The sequence below is a fragment of the Manis pentadactyla genome, chromosome 5 (assembly GCF_030020395.1).
Source record: "Manis pentadactyla isolate mManPen7 chromosome 5, mManPen7.hap1, whole genome shotgun sequence".
Classification (NCBI taxonomy): domain Eukaryota; kingdom Metazoa; phylum Chordata; class Mammalia; order Pholidota; family Manidae; genus Manis; species Manis pentadactyla.
In genome coordinates this window covers 79912481-79934407 of record NC_080023.1, presented here as the reverse complement: position 1 = coordinate 79934407, position 21927 = coordinate 79912481, and the positions used below count along the sequence as shown (strand labels likewise).

Below are 21927 nucleotides of genomic sequence, written 5' to 3'. Positions count from 1 at the left end.
TAAAGATAAGGCGATGACAGTGTCCCCAAGGTCAGCCTAGGATATGCAAATGGCATGGCAAGTCAAATATTAACTCACTAAGAAGAAATCTCTCTAAACCCTACTGCATCTGATTTACTGAATCAGGTTGAACAAGGTACCTGTAAAAAAGGGAAAATATGTTTGATATACATAAATTGTTTCCCTCTGCCCCCTTTTCTCTTAGAACTGTTGTTGCCTCAACCAAGAGAGAGAAACATATAGGTTTCTATAAAGGTAGCTCCCTAAAGTCTCTGAATTTTGAAAGTAACTATCCTGTCATTATTTTGAAACCAGAAATAATAGCTATATACCAGTTAAATTTGGACAAGACATAAATATTAAATTGAGGGAATGAGTATGCTTATTGAGTGGAGTTCCTTGTTCTATAATTTCCAATATGAGCCAAATTCCTATTCTTAAATCATTTCCTGAATAGGATAAAAAGGCTGACTTTCCCCCAAGTAAGAGGGAATTCCTATTGCCTGACTTCCTTCAAACTGGGACATCAGGTTTTATCTGGCCTTCAGACTCAGCCTGAAATATCCACTCTTCCTGGTCTCAAGGCTGCTGGTTTTCAGACTGGAACTGAACCACAGGCTCTGTCCTGGGTCTTCAGCTTGCCAACTGCAGATCTTGGGAATTGTCAGCCTCCATAATCATGTGCACTATTCATTCTAATAAATATGCATTCGTATATATTATTTAACATGTTATACATTAAATTATAATGTAATTATATATATATATATATATATATATATATATATATATATATATAATATTGGTTCTGTTTCTATGGAGAACACTAGTATGGTTTGTCTTCGGTTTCACCTAAATACCCAGGTATCTTTAAGTAAATATAAAAATTTCTTTTAATTAAATCTGAACTATCTTGGGCCCTTCAATTGTAGTTTTCAGAATTTCTTCCGTCTAATAAAGAATTATAATTACAGTTCAGAATAAGAAACTGGTATTACTGGTAGCAATTCAGGCAGTGTTGCCACTAATGCCTCTGGGCCCTAGTGAGTATCCAGTACCAGCCAGGACTATGAGACCATTACCATCTAATCAGCATCATGCACAATGTCAACATGAGATTGAACAGCCAGGATTAAATTCAAATAACAAGTCAAGGATTTCACCCAAAGCTAAGGTGTGCTCACCAACCACGAGATGGTCACAGATCAGACAAAATGATTTTGTTTTCCTTTCTACAGATTTTCCTGGGTAGTATCTTTCCCATCTCTATCCCGTATTGGCTCAGAGATTTGTATACTGTAATCTTTTCCAAAAGTGTTGCCCCCTTGAGAAATCAAATTGTTGAATACATTCCTAGGTTGAAGACTGGTAAAGGGTTGCCTGACTCTCCTCTACTAAATAAGGTAGTAAAATTCACCAGAGGTGTGAAAGCTATTGGCAGAAGCTAGGATTCAAAAATACATGAAAAATATTTTGGTGAAGAACACAACCACTTAAAATTTATATTCCCAAACAGTTACATATATACCAGAAATCTTACTTGAAACATTCAGACATTTTTTGTTACACACATTCTGGATGTTTTACTGAAGAACTTACTCATTTCTAGTGACCAAAGGAAAAAAAATATTTCAACATGTTTTCAATAAAAGATGTCCTGGAAAGTAAAAAAACAGAGTTTGAAGTTATCCAGGACAAAGGTAAATTCTCTGTACTCCCAAGGTACTTAGACACTTCATACCAAGATACATGTCTTTTTCATTCTTTTAAAATGTACCAACAAAAATGAATCAAGGAGAAGTTTTTCTTTTATTAAGGTTTCCTCTTTATAACTTAAAATTATCTAGGAAAGATATAGTGACAATTCAGAATTCCTATATTCATACAGGAACTGAGTAACATACAGTTTCTCCTGTTTGATGTTTGTAAGATCACTATCCTACTTCAAGGCACAACCCTCTCACTAGGCACTAGTTGACCCTAAGTACCTTTTCCAAGGTCTGGTCCTGCACATTCAACTAAATACTGGGATCTATCATTTCATGCTAAGAGGTCTTGCTGATATATCAAGCTCAACATATTTAAATCTGAACTTCTCTTTCCTCCTTCCTGAAGCCTCTCCATCCTCTTTCCTTTCTAAATCTATTTCTTCCACACAATATCTCCAATAAATGTATTCACCATCCACCTAGCTGCTGAAGCTAGAAACATGAAAATCTTCCCAGATGTCTCTCATATTCACTATACACAATCCATCAACAACACAATCATTTAAATCTTCTCAATTTTTCTGGAACCCTTCCTCAACTTTCCACTGATGATGTTAAAAGATGCAGAATGTAGACCACATGACTTCTTACATGGTTGTCTGCAGCAGGCTCCTAATCTCTGTTCTCTAGCCCTACCTGCCTTTTACTATCTTTACACTACTGCCAGAATTACATTTTTAAAATATGCATTCATTCACTTGATCAACTCAACAAGGATACTGGGCACCTACCTAGTTCCAGGCTCTGTTCGAGATCCAAGCATATCGCAGTAGAAAGAAGCAGACACAATCCCCTGCCCTAATAAAGCTTACAGTTCCTGGAGGAAAGAGATATAAACAAAATAAACATGAAAGCATATTAACTATGATGAGGGAGGCATGATAGAATATATGGAGAGTGGTTGTTATTTAAAGAGGATGGTCAGAACTTCCTCAATGTAAAAGTCATTTTTGAGAAGGGAAAGGCAAAGAAAGGATGTCATGAAGTTGAAGAGTGTTCCAAGCAGCAGGAAGAGCCAGCCAGAGCCCTGGGGTGAAAGTGCACCGGTGTCCACGAGGAGCAACAGGTCCCAGTCTGCCCAGCAAGAGAAACAGTAGTAGGACAGGGGGAGGCCAGAGAAAGTGGGGCAGATCCTAGAGCCTCATTGGAACTTCTACTCTAGTTGCTGTGTGAAGAACAGACTATAGAAGACAAAAATAGAAATGGAGAGCCAGTTAAGAGATCAGTGCAGTAATTAAGACAAAGCATAGAGTGTGCTGTGGACATGGGTGGTGGTGATGAGGTGAAGAGAAGTGCCAGGTTCAAAATCTTTTCTGAAGGGACTGTCATAACCTTAGTTCCCTAGGAAAGTAGAGCCCAAGGCAATGGCTTGTGTAGAGGTGGTTCATTTGGGACTGTCATCTGAGGAAACTGGAGAGCATGGCCAGGACTGTGCAAAAAGGAAGAAAAAAATGGCAATTTGAGGATGAGCTATCTAGCTCACTCCTGCTAGAGGTGTGATGATATGCATTTTAGTGGATGCATCCTGGGCAGAGGGCAATGATTATCCCTTAGGTCCTATCCCTCATCGGTCACCTCTGGGCCAGGCAGCTCTCCTCTCCTTCCTCTGCAAGTTCTGCACAATTACAAATTGGCTCTGGGCATTGTCCCAGGTGCTCCAGCAAAGAGGTTACAGGGCAGGAGACAGAGAAGTAAGAGCATCCATTCCACCTGCACAAAGCAGGGCAATGCTTTCATGGAACCAGTTGCTACAGCTTTGACAGCCATAAGGAGGACTTCCAAAAGGGTTTTGAAGTGGTGTACAATACAGATAGTGGTGAAGTAGTCTCCTAATGGACTAAATGTATCATATGAGAGGTAAGGAAGAGCTAAGGATAATGCCAAGTGTTCTGTCTAACCAACTTAATACTAAGATGGAGCTGCCATTAACTGAAAGGGAAGATGATGGGAAGAAATAAGAGTATGTTACTTCTTGCTTTAAAACCAGTCATGGATCTATGCAAAACACTGGAAAAAGGATGTGCTTCCTAGCCTGCGTCCACACATACTTTCACCTTCTGTCCCCTGCCTACAACCTCAAATTAGACACTCGCTACCCTTACCTCCGACTCTGCAGTGACACTGCACTCTGCAGTCTCCTGTGCACCCTGCTCCCACAGGACTCTGATTTTGCTCATTGTGGTCCACCTAGTTGGAACTTGTTCACGTCCTTTATTTACCCAGATAACTCTTTATCAGCTTTCGGCTGCCAGCCTAGTAGATACCTCCCTTACAGTCAGACACACATCAGCCTGTTCCCAAGATATTCTTTGTATTTGCCTCCCTTCCAGGATGTGACCGGGGAATACTCTCCTTGAACCCATAAGATATATTACAACACTGGGAGATACTAGGTATAATAAATTTATGATAAGTGAAATAATAAACAAATAGTTTCTCCAAGTCATTGCATGTTTATCTTAAAGATATAATATTTGTGCCCCAAAGCAACTTACCATATGCACTATTTCAATGTTTTGGTGTATCTCCTCATCCTCTGAGGCATTAAAGGCTATGTCCAAAGTTACATAAGGATTTAATAGGAGGGTAACAGTAAAGTTCAATTCTTCTGATTCCTATCAGAAAAGGCTACTGCCTTTTTCCAAACAGCTAACTCTTGAACAAGATCTAAGACTAGCATGTTGTAGCATATTTTATAGTGTTAGGTCATTAAAGAGTAAAAATGCCTCCTGCATTTTAATGCCAACTTTCCATTTAAACCTAAAAATAAGAGCATCTGGAAGTAAGATAAAATTGTCCTAGTGAATCTTAAATCTTACACGACTCTTTAGGACAGGGGTAATATGAGATTTTGTGCAGTCAGCCCTATCTCAAACTTAAGGTAAAAATCTTTTCAACCTGTTGGCTACTACTTAAGGACTACATGATGTATGTAGTTCATGCTGGTTCATGAAGGACAGAGACCAGCAAACTTCTCATAGCACCTTCTTGGCTTCATTACATTTAAATTTTGATGGAAAATGTGAGCACATTAGTTTTTGATCCAATATAGGTTTTTGTAGGGTAGACTTCTTGGCCGACTAGATTTTCTGAACCTAGTCCTTTTCACTTGGAACAAATGTGTTATTCCAGAAGATGCCAACACGTCATGTGTTACTGATACATAACAAGATTAGGAGGAAAAATGAAAACATTTAAAATGCAAAACATACTTGGGAAAAAATTACAGAGTAAAGTGACCTGAGGAATGTCCTCAGTCATTTTCTAAAATCATTTGGATAATATCTTCAGGATTTAAGAGTACACCAAGGTCCTATTAATTCTGCAAAATGTTTTAAGTTTAGGAAATAAAATGGCATCAAAAGAAAGCATTATTCTATAATTTACAGTGTATAAGAATCACTTGTTTAAAACTTCCAAAGTTCTGTTAAGTCATTATACATTTAATTATGAGAAACTACAAATATATCCTTCTGAAATGTATGAATTAGATCACTAGGTATAGTGACATTTTTATACTTCCCTAAACTAAAATTCCTTTACTAGAAAAATAAGGCAGAAGACTCCACTGTCTAACTAAAACACTAATCATTCTATAACTCTGCTCACAAATCTACCATGAATTTCCATTGCCTGTGGGATAAAGTTCAAGCTTACTCACTAGGCATTGAAAAAGAAACATACTTTAGTCCAGTGGTTCTCAAAGTTTAGCCACACCTCAGTATCACCTGGAGGGCTCATTAAAACAGATTTTGGACCCATCCCCTGAGGTTTTTGATTCAGTAGGTCTAGGCTGGGACCCAAGAATTTATATTTCTAATAGGTTCCCATGTAATGCTGATGCAGGGAACACAATTCAAAAACCACTATCTAGTGACAATCTAGCTTTTGTGTGCCACTTTCCACTCCCCCCAACACACACATCTGGCTCCACACATTTTCCCAATCCTTTTATTTTGTTTAAACTATTCCAGTCACTCTTAAGTTTATAGGCTCTAGAGGTAAAAGAATGAACTTTTACTTAACCTGTACTCTACAGGACACCTGTGTTTTAACTGTATTTGAATACTGCCACAACTGTAGTCCAACTTACCCTGCAGCAGCTTTCACGGCGCTTGTTATTAGTACTCTGATGTACAAGCCTCAAGGTCCTGAGGTTGTTTCCCCACCCTAATGATGGCCACAGCCCTGAGTGGGAGAAGCATGAAACAATATTCTAGAAAAAAAGGTTTTTGTTATGACTATGAACTCCTCTTATCGGAGAAGAGCTTGTCAGTGTGGGCAGTTTCCCAGCCACTCTACCCTCTACCCCATGACTGGAAAAGCATTTCTGCTACATTAACAAGGAGAAAAGTAATGGGCACTTGTGATTCAGGAACCAGCCTTGCAGGCCTATCAGCACACTCTGTCCCCAAGATAATCTTGCAATCAATCTGTGCAGGGAGAGTTCATGATAAAGGTTCATAGGCAAATTAACAAACTCCCAAAAGGCCCACACTCAGCATTATGAATGGCAGCTCTCCCAAGAAGATACTTTTCCCTCTTAATTGAGCAGGCAGGGTTGCAGGTGGGCTATTCTGCTAAGTTTTTGGCAAAGGAAGAATGATCTTTTTTTAACTAGAACTAATGGTAACTCTTAATCATACTTTTTTTTATAAACCAACTGATCAAATGACTAAACTGCCTCACTAAAATTCTTATTTCAGAGATACACTGTTATTACAACTGATACCAGAAAAAACAAACAATGGTCAATGTAGGAGCCCTAATTCAGGATTTCATTTGTAGAGGATATTTTCTGAAATCAAAGTCTTCAATTATTAGGGAAAAAGGAAAACTCATTTTGCTTTTTCTAGCTGAAATGTAGTGTGGGGGGGGGTGGGTATGTTCTTATGTTTCTGGTTATCTCTTTTATGATATAAAACTTTATACATATACAAAACAAGTTAGAGAATACTGGGTTCTCTAGAGAATATTAGATTATTTTATCATTAAGAAATAAAGTATGATAGAATAAAGCCAGTAAGTACCAGCCTCTTCTCCTCTCTTATTCCCCACTATCCTGAATTTGCTACTTACACTCTTATGAATATTTTAGGATCATTATAGAAATATAAATTGTATGCCACAAAATTCATAAGTTCAATTCAATGCTTTTTTAATATATGTACAAAGTTGTGCATTCATATCACAATTTAATTTGACATTTTCCCCATCCCCCAAACAAGCACCATACCCATTAGCAATCTTGCCCCATTTGTGCCCCCAGCTCCCCTGTGTGGCCAATCCGGAGCTACTAATTTGCCTTCTGTCTGTATAGTTTCACCTATTCTGGACTTTTCATATAAACAGGATAATATGTGGTCTTTGCACCTGGCTTCTTTCACCTAGCATAATGTTTTCAAAGTTTATTCATGTTACAGCATGTATCAGTACTTCATTTTTATTGCTGAATCATGTTGTATTATACAAATATACAATATTTTGTTTATTGATTCATCAGCTGATGGACATTGGGTTGTTGTCACTCTTTGGCTATTTATGAATGATGTTGCTATGAACATTGGTGTACAAGATTTGTGAGGACATTCGGCTCTCATTTCATTCAGGTATATACCTAGGATTGAAATCGCCTGTTCTACAGTAACTGAATGTTTAGCATTTGGAGGAACTGCCAGACTGTTTTCCAAAGTGACTACGTGATTTTTACATTCCCAGTAGTCATGTATGAGGTTCCAGTTTCACCAGCCCCCCAGCAACACACGGCCTTTTTGATTAGAGCCAGCCTAATGGGGTAGTATCTCATTGTGGTTTTAGTATTACTTTCACTGATAACTAATGATGTTGAGCATCTTTTCATGTGGTTATTGGTCATTTGCATATATTCTTTGGGGAAATATCTGTCCAGATCCTTTCCCATTTTCAAGTGTTTTTTTTTAAATAAATATCATTGTAAATGTACTGTAGATTATATCCCCTTGACTTATTTTACCACTGGAAGTTTGTACCTCTTAATCCCCTTCACCTATTTCATCCACCCCCTCCCCCAACTCTTACCTCTCTAGTAACCAACGATTTGTTTCCTGTATTAGTGAGTCTGTTTCTGTTTTGTTTGTTCATTTGTTTTGTTAAAGGTTCCACATGTAAGTAAAATCATATGGTATTTGTCTGTTTGACTTATTTCACTGAGCATAATACCTTCTAGGTCCATCCATGTTGCCACAAATAGCAAGATTCCATTCTTTCTTATGGCTGAGTAGTATTCCTGTGTGTATGTGTGTATGAGTCTGTGAGTGTGTGTACACCACATCTTCTTCATCCATGTATCTATCAATGGACATTTAGGTTGCTTTCATATCTTGTCTATTATAAATAATGCTGCAACATAGGGTTACCATCTCTCTTCAGATTGGTATTTTTGTTTTCTTTGGATAAATATCCAGAACTAGAATTGCTGGATTGTACAGTAGTTCTATTTTTAATTTTTGGAAGAACCTCATACTGGTTTTCATAGTGGCTGCACCAATTCACATTCCCACCAACAGTGTAGGAGGGTTCCCTTTACTCCATATCCTTTGTCAACACTTGTTATTTATGGTCTTTTTTATACTAGACAATTTGGCCAGTGCAAAGTGATATCTCACTGTGGTTTTGATTTGCATTTCCCTAACGATTATGGTGCTGAGCATCTTTTCACATGTCTGTTGGCTATCTGTATATCTTCTTTGGAAAAATGTCTGTTCAAGTCTTCTACCATTTTTTAATCAGATTGCTTTTTGATTTTAAGTTGTGCAAGGTCTTAATATTTTTTGGATATAAGCCCCCATCAGATGTATGATTTGCAAAAGTAATTTAGTAAGTTCCTTTTTGTTTTGTTGTTTCCTTCACCATGCAAAAACTTTTTGGTTTGATGTAATCGTAATCCCATTTGTTTATTTTAGCTTTTGTTGCCCTTGACTGAAGAGACTCGTCCAGAAATATATGGTGAAGACTGATGTCAAAGAGCGTATAGCCTGCATTTTCTTCTAGAAGTTTTATGATTTCAGAGGAGTCTTTAGTTCATTTTGAATTTACTTCTGCCTATGGTATAAAATAGCAGTCCAGTTTCACTCTTTTGCACGTAGCTGTCCAGTTTTCCCAACACCATTTATTGCCCCTATTGCATGTTTTTGCCTTCGTCATAGAATTATCTTTTTATTATTAATTTATAAAAGTTCTTTATGTAATCTGAATTCAAGTCTGTTACCAGATATGCAATTTGCAATTGTATTCTACCATTTTTTTTCACTTGACGTACTTAGAGGTTCAAAGGGTTTTTTTAATTGATGAAATCCACTTTGTTATTTATTTTTTATTGTTGTTGGTGCTTTTGGTGTCATATCTTAAACTATTTGTTTAATTTCATGAATATTTCTATAAAATTATTATCTACATGTATAAATAATATATCACTCTTCAATATGGTTGAAACAATTTACGGTCCAACTAACAGTGGTTAAGGGTTTCCATTTCTCCATTATCTTTGACAACCTTGCTGACAGACTGTTAATTATTTTGACAATTTGTTGACTATAGCTTGGTAGCTCATATTATTTTAGCTTACATTTGTCTATTTGTTTAGCTTCCTCTCTTTTATTTATACCTTTGTTTTTGTGAATGGCCTTTTCATATTTTCTGCCACTTCAACATTTTTTATATTCTTATTTTTGAAGACATTCTTCATATACAATTGATAATTAATATTTCTCAGTTATATGCCTTACAACAGGCTTCCTGAGTGTGTGGGCTGTCCTTGTTTGTGATTTGCTTTGTTGAATTATTATTAATTTTACTGTTATGAAATTCTAAAATACTTTGTTTTTTACATCTTTTCTTAAACTTAAGTTGTATAAATATTCTCCTCTAGGGGATGTACTGTATAGCTGCTAATGGAATCAAGAGCCAGGCTGCCTTGAGTTGCATCTAGACCCTGCTATGTATTAACTTTGTAATCTGAAACAAATTAGTTAACTTCTATGAAGGAAGCTGTTTCTTCATTTATAGAATGGGGAAATAAAAGAAACTGCTTCATTCTGTATGGAACTCAAATGAGTTAATGTATGTGAAGTGTTTAGAACACTTGGTACATCAGCTATTATTTCCTTCCAAACATTTTCAATACTCGAATTTTACATATAATGTTTTGATATACATGGAGCTGATTTTTATATATGGTGTGAGGTGAGGTTTTCACATAGTCCACCTTTCCCTACTGATCTGTGAAGTCTCCTTTGACACATTTTCCCTGTGATTCTGTTACGTTCCATTAGTCTGTGTCTACCCTAGGCCATAACCACACTATTTTTATTACTGTGTATATATAATTGTAAAACCAGAAGCTTTTATATTTAGAAGAGCAAATATCCTTACCTTACTCTGTGCTTAACATCTACAAACACAGACAGACACAAATTAAAAGAATGGTGACATTTGTATCTTTGGATTTTGTGAATTATAAAATCACAAATGAAATATGTCAGTTATTGAGTATAAGATGATTAGTCTTTAATGTTTAACTATAAGAATGCTGCTTTCTTTTTTACCCCACATCCTTTTGATTATTTTGCAGATAAAAATGTAATGATTCTCTGGAAGCTGTAGGAATAATAAAACATTTAGAGACTAAGAAGTAAAAAATTACAGAATATATTTTTGGGGGGGGGGCAATCTTGCTCAAGTATCTTGTAAGTGCAAATAGATGAAATGAAATCTTCAGCAGATCTTTCAAACCCCATAAGTAGCAAATACAAGAATCAAAGCCAGAGAACAAAAGACCAAGTATTCTCATTCAATTTGTGAAACCACACTTGGATTCACAGTTACTGAAGAAATAGTCAATAGAGGAGTAGAAAATTTAAGATAAACATTACAGAAATTTTACCTGGTAAAGACAGTTTATCAATTACTATAAAACATTGTACAGTGACTACCAAAACCATAAAATCTAATGTGCAAATCTAAAGGATCCCAATATAAGTAACATCCTACAATGCAAAGGAACAATATGTAGTTTTAGCATTAAGAAATAAATCTGCAGAGGTGTTAGCACTCACTCTCAAGGTGTAAAGCTGCAGATCACATTTCTTGTTTGCAATCATAGCTATTCAGGGACATTTCACAAGTAATCTCTTTAGCTTAACGTTTGCAAGAAATCTTAGAGGAAAAAGGAAAGGATGTTCCATTCTTTAATGCAGGATGTAAATTTTTTTCCTAGAAAAAATTTGAACGTGTTCCTACCTTTGTCTCCTTCTCACCTCAGATGGTGAGGGGTTGTGGCTCAGAACAAACTCTATGTAACCCACGAGTATTAAGCTGCAACAACCTAAATGTGGTTGAATATAGAGTACCTTTTACACATGAATATGTAATAAAATAAATAGGAATATCAACACAGAAGTTATCAGCTCTGAGCTTTACTCATAGACTGGAATATTTATTCATGGGGGCGGTATGTATTTTTGTAATCTGCATCACAAATAAAATGTTCATGTGGCAAAGAATTTGTTTGGATTTTCTAAACATTCAGCCTAAATAATAATCCTGAAGTCAAAGTTACAGGTTCCTCCTAAAAGAACAAGAACTAAAACTCAGGAATCCCAAGTTCTGGTTCCAGCTTTAGAAGGAATAGTGAGACTTCAGATAAGTCACCTAACAACTGTGTCCCTCATTTTTCTCACAAGAATGAGAAAATACAAGTAGTTCATTAAAATTAGCTAGCCTTTTTTCAAACAGGCATGTAGGTGCCTGTAGCATATATTTCTACTGCATTTATTTTAGGTTGTGTAGATGTTTGTTTATATAATGGTCCTTTATTTTCTGTTAAAGGAAATCTTCAGCCCCATCATCCCACACACAAACTACTTCCGTTCTTACTTAAAAGGAAATTCCTTTTCAAGGTTCATAGTACATTAGAGACAGCTGCAGGGTCGAGCTTCCTCCAGAAACTTAAAAAAGCTGCAGATGCAGCCCATGCCTGACCTGCATCATGAAAAGAGACAACCTCAAGCACTTAGACTGCCCCTTCTCTTACCCATTTTTAATGTTATTTTCTAGGGTGTTGCCTGTTTACATTAAGGGGTGGTAGTTGTGTGTGTGTGTGTGCGTGCGTGTGCACACATGTGCATGCATATTTATTTTATACCAAGTCCCTGAGGGAATGCAGGAGCTCTCCAAAGTGACTATCTCAAGTGCTAATTTCCCAAGATAGATAAGGTGAAAAGAACATTTCTAGTTAATGACATTTTAACAACAGACCATCACTACCTATTAACTTCCAAGGAGGCATCCCACATCAACCACACATTTCTTGGGTATGTTTCGTACTGCCCTGGAACTCATAAGTGTTTGTCTGGAAAAACTCAATTCTGGACTTAGAAACAGCAAAACAAGAATACTAGACTAGTAAGAATTCTGGCATAGATTTCTTCAGCAGAAGCAAAAAAGAGAATAAGGACTTGGTTTATTTTCAGAATGGTCCCCCAAATGCCTATATAGCCACAAAGCCAAATTATTTTCCTTGGGAAGAACATGCTGAATAGGAGTGGAAGTGGGTACAGGGCTCAGGAGCACCCAAACAACAACTGGGGCTTTCTGAGGGTAGTTCACACAGCCAACTCTGAAATGATTCCCAGAGCCTATTGAATGTCCAATGACTATTTGGAGGCACAACTTAATTATCTGAGAAAGAGGAAATTTAGGATTCTCATTTGTTTCATTCACCCAGAAATTCTTCAGTTTGTACTTAGATTGTTTCAAGTAAATTAAGACTTACTATCCCTTCCTGATCATTTAATAGTGCTAGGATACCTGTTTTATTGAACAATAGGTCATAAACAACAATTCATACTAATGAGAGAACAACTAAACTGGATATGTGGACTAAGTTAATTTTGAAACAAATGCTAACAATTGCTTTTAAATACATATTAATAATATAGGTTCTTGGTCAGAAAAGGTGTGAGGGTTAGAGGTTTAGTCTGTAAAGAATAAACTGAAATTTATTAACTCTAATTCAGTGTGTAGCAAATCCCTTGAGGTCGCTTAATCAATAGCAGCTTTCTGGGCTTAGCTTCCAAACATTTGGTTTGTCTATTTGGAATGGGGTATAAGGAAACTTCATCTTAAAAAGGATAAAAAGTGATTCTGATGGAGAAACTATATTGAACCCCATGCTGGGAAGAAAACTGCAGATCACCCAAATGGATGATTGCACACTAATTCCTGGCTGATCCCTATTCAACAGGCACTGCGGCAAGCCCTCGGCTAGCATGAACTGCAACTTCTGCAGAAGACGCGCAGGTCCCACCAGTCATGCCGGAAAGAGGCAGAAAATCACCTGATCCTGAATTCAGGTCTCTTCTGCCACACGGCAAAAGCCTGCCACAAAGAAAACACATTGGCCAACTGCTATATTATTGTTGGCAAGAACCAAAATTTGCTCAAAACCTTTACAAATGAAACTCAGCTGCTTAAGCTCAAAACCAGATGTCTTCTACAATGTGTGGCTTTGATAGATTAAATTGAGCATAAGAAAGAGATGAAGTAGATGAAAATCTAATTTGCAAGATGTTTGTCATTAAGCCTGTTTAACAAAAGACAGAAAATTTTATTTTTCACAATAAGCTGTTAAGCAGGACAGATTAATAATATTCATAATAACTACTTAAGCACATTTATGAATAAACTGCTTAGTATATAGTCATAAAATCCAGGCCAAAAACAATCTCCAGAAATGTTCATTGAAAGAACATCATATATATCTGTAAAATCACATGATTTAGCACTAGAGTCCTTTTTCCTTTAGACCCATTCCCAATTTGAACATGTTTTCACTCAAGGCATAGGAAATTAAGTAGGAAATACTTAGTGATATCCATTGATTTCAATAAACTGTAATAATCCTATGAAAACATGCATATAAGAAACATATGCTTGTGCATATGTATAATGTGTGTGGAAGTAAAAAAGGCAATTTGTTTAGCAACCTCAATTAAGTGGCATCTACCCTTCTTCTGTTACCATGTCACAACAGAACTCTTTTTTGTTGTTATTTTCTGGGTCACTGCATGGTTCTCAATAGCTTCAGTTGACTTCAGAGTCTAAGTTAAAGGCAGAGCCCCTAACATATCCCTCCAATGAGCTGCTGCCTCACTCAACTGAGCTGATAGTTCATGGGTACATACAGCATATTACTCTTACAACATTAACCTTTTTTCTTTTTTATCAGAACATAAAAAGACTTTGTAATCGAATTTGAAAACAATACTCAATTGAGTGTATTATTTTAACCAAGACAAACATTCAATCAAGATTTGGCCCCATGAAAAGGAGCATTTTCATTAAAATTATGCACAATTACAATTGGCCCGTTATTTTTTTTCAGATTTGAAAAACATACCACCTTAGTTTTATTTTAGAGAGAAACCAAAGTAAAGCTAAATACTTCAGCAAAGACATAGTCTGATCATGAATATTTCTACAAACATAACAACAGAAAGATAATTTCACACGGTTTGCAAAACAAGCCTGGCCTCGCATTTTCTGAAACTGCTAGCTATTGGCCTTGGCATTGCTTCTATGTGAAGGAAAACAGAAAAGACCAGAAAAAAATTTTAAGATACCTTTTTCTATTAAACTGTCTCACACTTGGCTAATATGATTTTTTTTTAACAGGAGAAAAAAACAAAAGTTTAATTACATGTATATGGGGAAGCCATAGACGTAAGGTCCCGAGCAATATCCTATCAGTGTGATTCCCACATCACAGTAGTCCCACAATTGATGCAATAGTGATATGTCAGTATTTCCTTAAACGTAAAACTCCCATTAAAACTGCAATGATACCAAAATGAATGTGGGGACATTATGTACCACAGGATACTGATGGAGCAAAAAACTATGAACCAAAGCCAGTTTTCTGCATGTACTCATGAGGTTTTTAAAAAGTGAATTGGATATATACTTTAATTTTCCTCTGGATTCCAAAAGGAATCAAAAGCAGTTTCAGACACTAAGTTCTCAGAATCTGATCAGATGAAAAATGTAGCCTCAAATCTGTGGCCTGTTTAGGGATCACAATGCAAAATTTATGAGATGTTATGAGACATAAGGTTTGCAACTACTGTGTTAAAAAGGAGTGAAAACTATATGAACAATGTGACAGGACTAAAGTCAGCCAAGTAATTACACTACTTGTTTCATATATTATTTTTGCCACTATCTTGATTCCTGAATTTCTATAGTATCTTTTTTTCAAAGCAAGTATAATTTCATAGCCTTTCAACTACTGTTAAAGTAATTCTGTAGAAATAAACTTTAGAAATACATTACCATTATTTTGGTAGTATTTCTTGAATACCAAAATTCATGTGAAAAATATTAAGGTGTTTTTTTTCTATATTTTTTTCTAACCATATAGCTAATAAATAAGTCAGTAGCAAATAGGAATTCACTATAAACAAAGGAGTACTGGAAATATTCATGTTGCTATTATAAATAACAGTAGCAGCTGTGTAAGATGTTTTTGATTTTCAGCTTATTCCAACACCTCTTCTAGAAAAACTTCTGCCCAAAGTGTCTATTGCTCTCTGGTGACCATCTCAATACTGGGTGGCTACACATTCCAGCTGGTTTACCTTTAATTATTTGTAAGGCTCAGCAGCAATTCAAATTTTCTCCAAAAAATTAAAAATAAGAGACAGTGAAACATTAATTGGTTAACTCTGAAAAACTAAGCAAAAAAGTTGTTGGAAAATTAGTAAATACTGACAGTATTTTGCATCATGTGCAAAAGTAATGAGTATGTCCAAGGAGGTAGATTCTATATACCAGGCACTGTGCTATGCACTAGGGATAAAAAAATTAACAAAACTGATGTAGTTTTTCCTCTAAGAGGCTGAACTTCCAGCAGGAAGTTGACATGTGTAATGATGAGTCATGATATGTATCAAAGGAAGATGATGTACACAATAAGGGATTATATCAAGGGGATCTCATTCAATTTGGACTGTTCAGAAAAAGTAAATTTAGTGACATTTAAGCAAATGGATAAGTAGAGAAGCAAAGGACTTCCCAGGCTGTGGGAAGAGCATATGTGAAACACCTGAGGACAGAAAAGGTTTGGATCATTTTGGACAGTAACAGCCTTGTGTAGCGGATGATCAATAAGTAGAGAAGTGAGCTGCAAGGAGAGACAGGCTAAAATGAGTTAGTAAATACCAGTGCTTGCAGGTCATATAAAGATCTGGGTTTTAGCCTAAATGCAAGGAGTGCCCATTAAAGAATTATAAACAGAAAGAAGAGGAGACACAAGAAAAAGAGGAGAGGAAGGTCCAAGATGCCCACAGAGACACACAGGTGGAAGCGCAGGGTCCCACAAGTCCTGTGTTTCCCTGAGCTTTTCTTTATGTCTCCACTCAACTTCTTTCTTACTTAGTTTACTATTCTTTCAGACCAAAATGTCAATACTAATAATGTGATTTCATATGAATAGTTTTAACTAATTATTGAAGGAATGTGACAGGATTATGTCCAGCTGAGAAATTGGTTAATCCAAAAGCTACAGCTTCTCCAGTATTAAAAGAAAATCAGTGGGTCCTAGAAATAAGAATTAGGTATTCTGAGCATATAGTCAGAAAATCATTTTTAAATAATAATACTAACTTTTCCACAAAAAATCCATTAAGGTGGACAAAATATTTTACATTTGGAAAAAGTATAATAATCAAGACCAAAAGAGTCCCTCAAGACCTAAAATATAGCATAAGAATGCTTGATAGACAATTTAGCTGATCAAGATAATTTTCCTATAATTAATTGTCAATACTTTGTCTTATTTGTCCAATGTCCTATATGAATTATAAAATAGATACATATTTTAAAAGTTAGGGAAAAAAACGTATTTATAAATTTGTTCCTGGCAGTTCAATAAAAGATTTATAAAATGTTATTTAGGATTCAATTTGCTTACAGAAGCAAAAAAAAAAAAAACTAACTAGAATTACTGTAATTTTTCTAATACTATTACTCTTCCAGAAGCCTTCACATATTTGTATTTAAATATTAAAATTATGTATAGACAGATGTTGAGAAAGATATATGGTATGTGTGTGTGTGTGCATACATATATATATGCACACACACACACACACACACACACACATGACTTATATACATGGTTCACCACTATTTAAAGAACACAATTTCTCATAAAAGGTAAAACCAAATAATTTGAGTTTGTATGGAATAGTTGTGTGAATGTCTATCATGCGATTTACTCTGCAGAATTTAAGTTGAGATTAATACTGCAGCCACTTTCCTCCAGGTAAAGTACCACACAGATCAAATTTCTTACATCTGTGATGCTCACCACAACTTGCAGTTACTGCCGATAAACAGCCTGAGATTAATTGTTGGAAGTGCCACATAACGGCTATAGTAGAAAACATTGTAAACACAGAACCACATTTATGCATGTAACAGCTGTGTCGGTCTAACAGTTCAGATTTTCACTGTATTTTGCCATATGGCAACAAAGATCATTTTTCGCTTAAAAATATTATCAAAAATCGATGCCCAATAGCAATATTACCATTTTACTTTTGAAACCACACATTCATAGCCTTATCTGTTACCCTCCTGTTACTGCATTTGCTCTTTCCCTTAGCTCTCCTTAAAATACCTAATAACGGATTTGTTTTTTAATTTTAAATTACTGTCAAGCAGGTCAAGCACAAACATTATAATAGGAAACTTGTGCAATACACCCTGGCAGCGAAGAGGCAGGATGCAGAATGCAGGTCATATAAACCTGTAGAGACTCTGGACACTGGAAACTGTTCTTGTTCATTGGGTACGGGGGGATTGCTGTATTCAAAAAGAGCTGATGGCTACTTCTTATCTCAGGTTTTTTTCCCTTGTAACTCTTTATTAACACAGAATTGTTCCTCAGCTAAAGACAGAAAGTTGGCTGCCAATTTTTCTTTTAATCTGATTGCTATAATAATCTACTGGGGGGAAAAACTGTAGAAATTGTTACATATATATTTGACAGGAGGCTAAATAAAAATCTCACCTTCTTAAAGTCGGAACCTGAGGCTCATCTATGTCAGGAAGGGAACATTGTTGCCGCCAATGTGTTAGAAGAACAAACTGAATAGAATCCTTTAGTTTTTAGGTCTATCAATCTATCACCTTTATAACCTCACTAAGTTCCTTAGGCAGAACTTAAGAAGAACTTAAAGATCAAGATGATGCTTTAATACTGCTTACACACTGCACTACATGCATCATGATTGCCTGTGATTCTCTACTGCAGTTTGAAAACAAAGAGGCAGGGTAGTACAACAGCTCAATCCTTAAAATAATACATCTCAAGCATGAAATGAGCACCAGGTTTCCACCATTACAGGTCATATTTTCACTTTTAGAAGCAAGCCATTCCACATTTCAGGTTCCCTAGCTTTAAAATAAATGCATTTCTGAAGCAATTATAATGTGCCAATATAAAACACAAAGTTCAAAACTTCTACAAGATGTACCCTTGCTTCCCTTTTCTTAAGCCTGTGTCTCCTCAAGTAAAACATGTAAGGTAAGATTTAAGTGGGGGTGAAAGGGAGACTGATGAGTAAGCCCACCCCAAGGCCACCCCACTTCTCTTGCAAGCGCACAGCTCGCCTTTCCATGAGCCAGGACTTGGCGGAGCTTTGTACCACTTAAGGCAGAACTGGAATATCAAACATATTCCTTCCATATAGGACTTTCGGGTTTCTATGTACTTAATGACGTTATTTTTACTAGCCTGAAGTTCACACTCTCCAACGTCTCACCATCATTTTGAAACACATTTACTTTACTTTAAAGAAGGATTTAAAATCTCAGAACATTAATTTTGCCTTTGTCATTCATTTAAGAGTCATGACCACTTCATTTGTCTATGCTTTGTATTTAACTATTTTTGTGATCCTCCTCCTCCATGAAGTACATGTAGAATTAGTGATCATGAAGTGTGCATGTTGTCAACAAATATTTACCAGTCAAAGTCACTTACTTGTGGTTAAACTAATAGTCCCTGTCTACAGCACATTCTGTCCTCATGAGGGCAAAATCATAAAAACCATGAAAGTTACAGGTAGAGAAATTCTTAAAAAAAAAAGTTAAAAGTTCATTGATGACAAAGCTGCAATATAAAGTGAAATTCAGTGTTAATCACACTAAGATTAACCATGGCTTCTTTTTAAATCTTGTCTCAATTTACATTTCTAGTTTGGCTGTCTGCATTCCTGCACAAATTAATATTTTAATAATGATACTAAAAATAGCAAAACCTGGGATAATACTATACACCAGACACTATTCTAAGTGATTTATGTACATTTACTCATTTAGTAATCCAATCAACCCTACAGCAAGAATTATTTTCCCTACTTCACAGTTGAAAAAACTAAGACACCAAAAAAAAAACACTATTTGAGTTTACACATCTAGGAAAGTTATAAAGCCAAGATTCAAACCCATGCATTCTGGGACCAGAGTATGTACTCTTAACCATTATGCTACAGAATAAATTAGAAGACACACACACACACACACACACACACACACACACACACACACACACACACACAAACACACACACACACACACACACACACACACACACACACTGCCCTGGACAGGGAGTTTAAAAGGCTCTGTTTGAGGAAAAGGAAGACAGATGCATATGATGTTTTAAGGTGTATCCTAAGACTAGCATTTATGACTCAAAGATTTGGTCTGAAGCATATGGCCTCTTCGCTGTTTTTAAATATTGACATGACTCAATAATTAAATCAGGTATTCATATGTTTCAAGGAAACTGTCAAAAGAGAATGAAAAATTACCTTAGGCAATCAAGAAATAGTAATAGCATAAATAGAGGAATATGAATTTCACCTCACATATATCATGCTTTGAGCTTCCTATAGCATTCTTAAAGAAACAGTTCCCTGAGACCTTACTCTTCTCTTCTGGAAGGTATTACATTATAAAAATATCATTTTTGGAAAAATGTCAAGCAAGTAGATGAACCACCTATTATTCCTTCATATTAACCAAAGTCCTTGGTGTTACACTTACCTATAACCAGAAATTAAAACCACTTTTTTCATGGAGCTAAGCCACAAAATATAATATTTCAATATTGTCATGGAACACTTTACGATTATGAAAACATTAATCTTTTAAGTACTCATCAAAAGTACATGCCAATTATTTATACATACTTACCAAATAAACAGCATTGTCAAATTGGTTCTACAAAATGCATTCACAGGTGCGTGAGGTTGAACTAGAAATGCATTTGAGCCCATATATATTTTCTTTGCCACCTGGCTTAATTTCATAAAGTTACTATCTCCTTATTTCCAACCTCATGACTCCCTTATTGCAAATCACTACCCCAAAGAGCTGTTTCATGTTATCTTTCTTCTAACTTGAAAACAGTTTACCTTTCATAATTACTCTTTCATTGTAAAATTTAAAATAATTTTTAAAAAATTGCTATCCTTAGTCAACTTTAGACAAGAATAATTCTTCTGGACAAAGTGATTATTGAGCAAGCCCCTATTAAGTGTTGATAAACATCTGACATACTTACAAATTATAATTACTGCCATTATAAAACTAGAGATTTACTCAATGCATCCATATGAAAATTGTAATGAACCAAAGTTAATTAGCCAACCTATAAAACTCTAATAGCATACAAACTGAAATGACCAAAGAAATGTTTATTAGAATTATTTTCTTAAAGCTTTCACATATAAACTGTTACAGTATATTGGCAATCAACTTCATACTCAAAGTTCCAAACTGGATTTCATTTAATTCTTAACTGCTAGAGAAAACAGAAACTTTAAATCCCTTTAAAATTATTTTCGTACACTATCTAGAAAGCTTTACCCTATTAGAGAAACTAATAAGATTACAGAACAGTTGGAAGATGAGGGCTGGAAATCTTTAGCCATTGAACTTCTACACTGAACTTTCTTTTCTGTGATAAAAGCCATGAACCCTGACATTAGCAGAGCCCCCTGTCAGCACTGTACTGTGGGGCACTGATCTTCTTACCCCTCGTGTGCATAGACAGAAGAATGAGCAAGGAAATGTGAAGCTGCCGGCTTGGTTCCTCCAGCCAACCCATTGCAGCAGGAGAGCAGTAAATGTGACCCGCCCGTTTCAGCCTCCTGCTTCTCGCTTTTCCTTCTTTCACTGGGACTCCTCTGCTGCCGCTCTTGTCAGAGCTCCCAGCAAGCCTGCCAGCAAGCCCGAGACAGGACCGGGGAAGACAAGCCTGTTACAAACTGGTTCTGTCACCACGGAGACTTCAACTGATCACCTCGTGGGGAGGACGACAAAGGGCAGTGAGGACCCTGAGCTCGATTGTTTTCTTAAGAAAGGAGCCTGACCCGGCTGCCCACGCGGGGCCCCTGCTCGCACGGGCGCACAACGTCCCCAGACCTGTCCAGCAGCTGTGAAGGGTTCCAAAGCAGCACACACCTCTGCTGCGCTGCCATGACATAGTTAGTTCTTTTGTCAAGGTTTTTCCACTGCTAAGACTGCAACTGTCTGGGACTTGTAGAAAGACAAAGAGAAATAATATTTTCCTTTAATGAAATAATAGACATATTGCAACACATTGAAGTGTCATGTTATATAGCAGTTTTCTCACACTACATCAACGTTTAAATAATGAAGCAAATGCATTTGATTTAAGTGCACAAATATGAAAAAGGGTCACATGTGAAGAGCATCTTTAATGAGTTACTTCAATTTAAAATATTTCAGTTAAGCTACTCAATAATTTTAAATAACTATGGTTTCCTATATAGAAAAAAGGTGCTGCGAACCTAACCAATCTTATTATGTAAATAAAACCACTGTAAATTATTCTTTAGATTTTCACTGTAATTATGCCTCAATGTAAACTATGAACACTCTGTAAAAATTTCATTTTCCATGATATTCTGAGGAAACTTTTTCAACACTAAAGAACTTTTAAAAGGCTATTTGTTTTCTCTTAGTCTGGGAACTGTCAATAATAAAAGAACAAGAAATATACATGAATCGTCAGTATGTATAG

At 36.0% G+C, this 21927-nt stretch overlaps 1 protein-coding gene across 9 annotated transcripts in view; it reads right to left on the bottom strand.

Moving 5' to 3' along the window:
- Positions 1-21927, bottom strand: part of BMPR1B (bone morphogenetic protein receptor type 1B) — a 392832-nt gene that overhangs the window by 91613 nt on the left and 279292 nt on the right. For 3 of the 9 annotated variants that reach the window (XR_005030599.2, XR_005030600.2, XM_036914078.2), the window contains exon 1: positions 20916-21163. The exons of the other annotated variants lie outside the window; for them this stretch is intronic. Coding sequence is in view for 1 of the 3 variants with exons in the window: in XM_036914078.2 (XP_036769973.1) it covers positions 20916-20988 (73 nt within the window). In the remaining 2 variants the exon portion in view is untranslated. Of the gene's footprint in view, positions 1-20915; positions 21164-21927 lie in introns of those variants that run through there. 9 annotated transcript variants of the gene reach the window in all.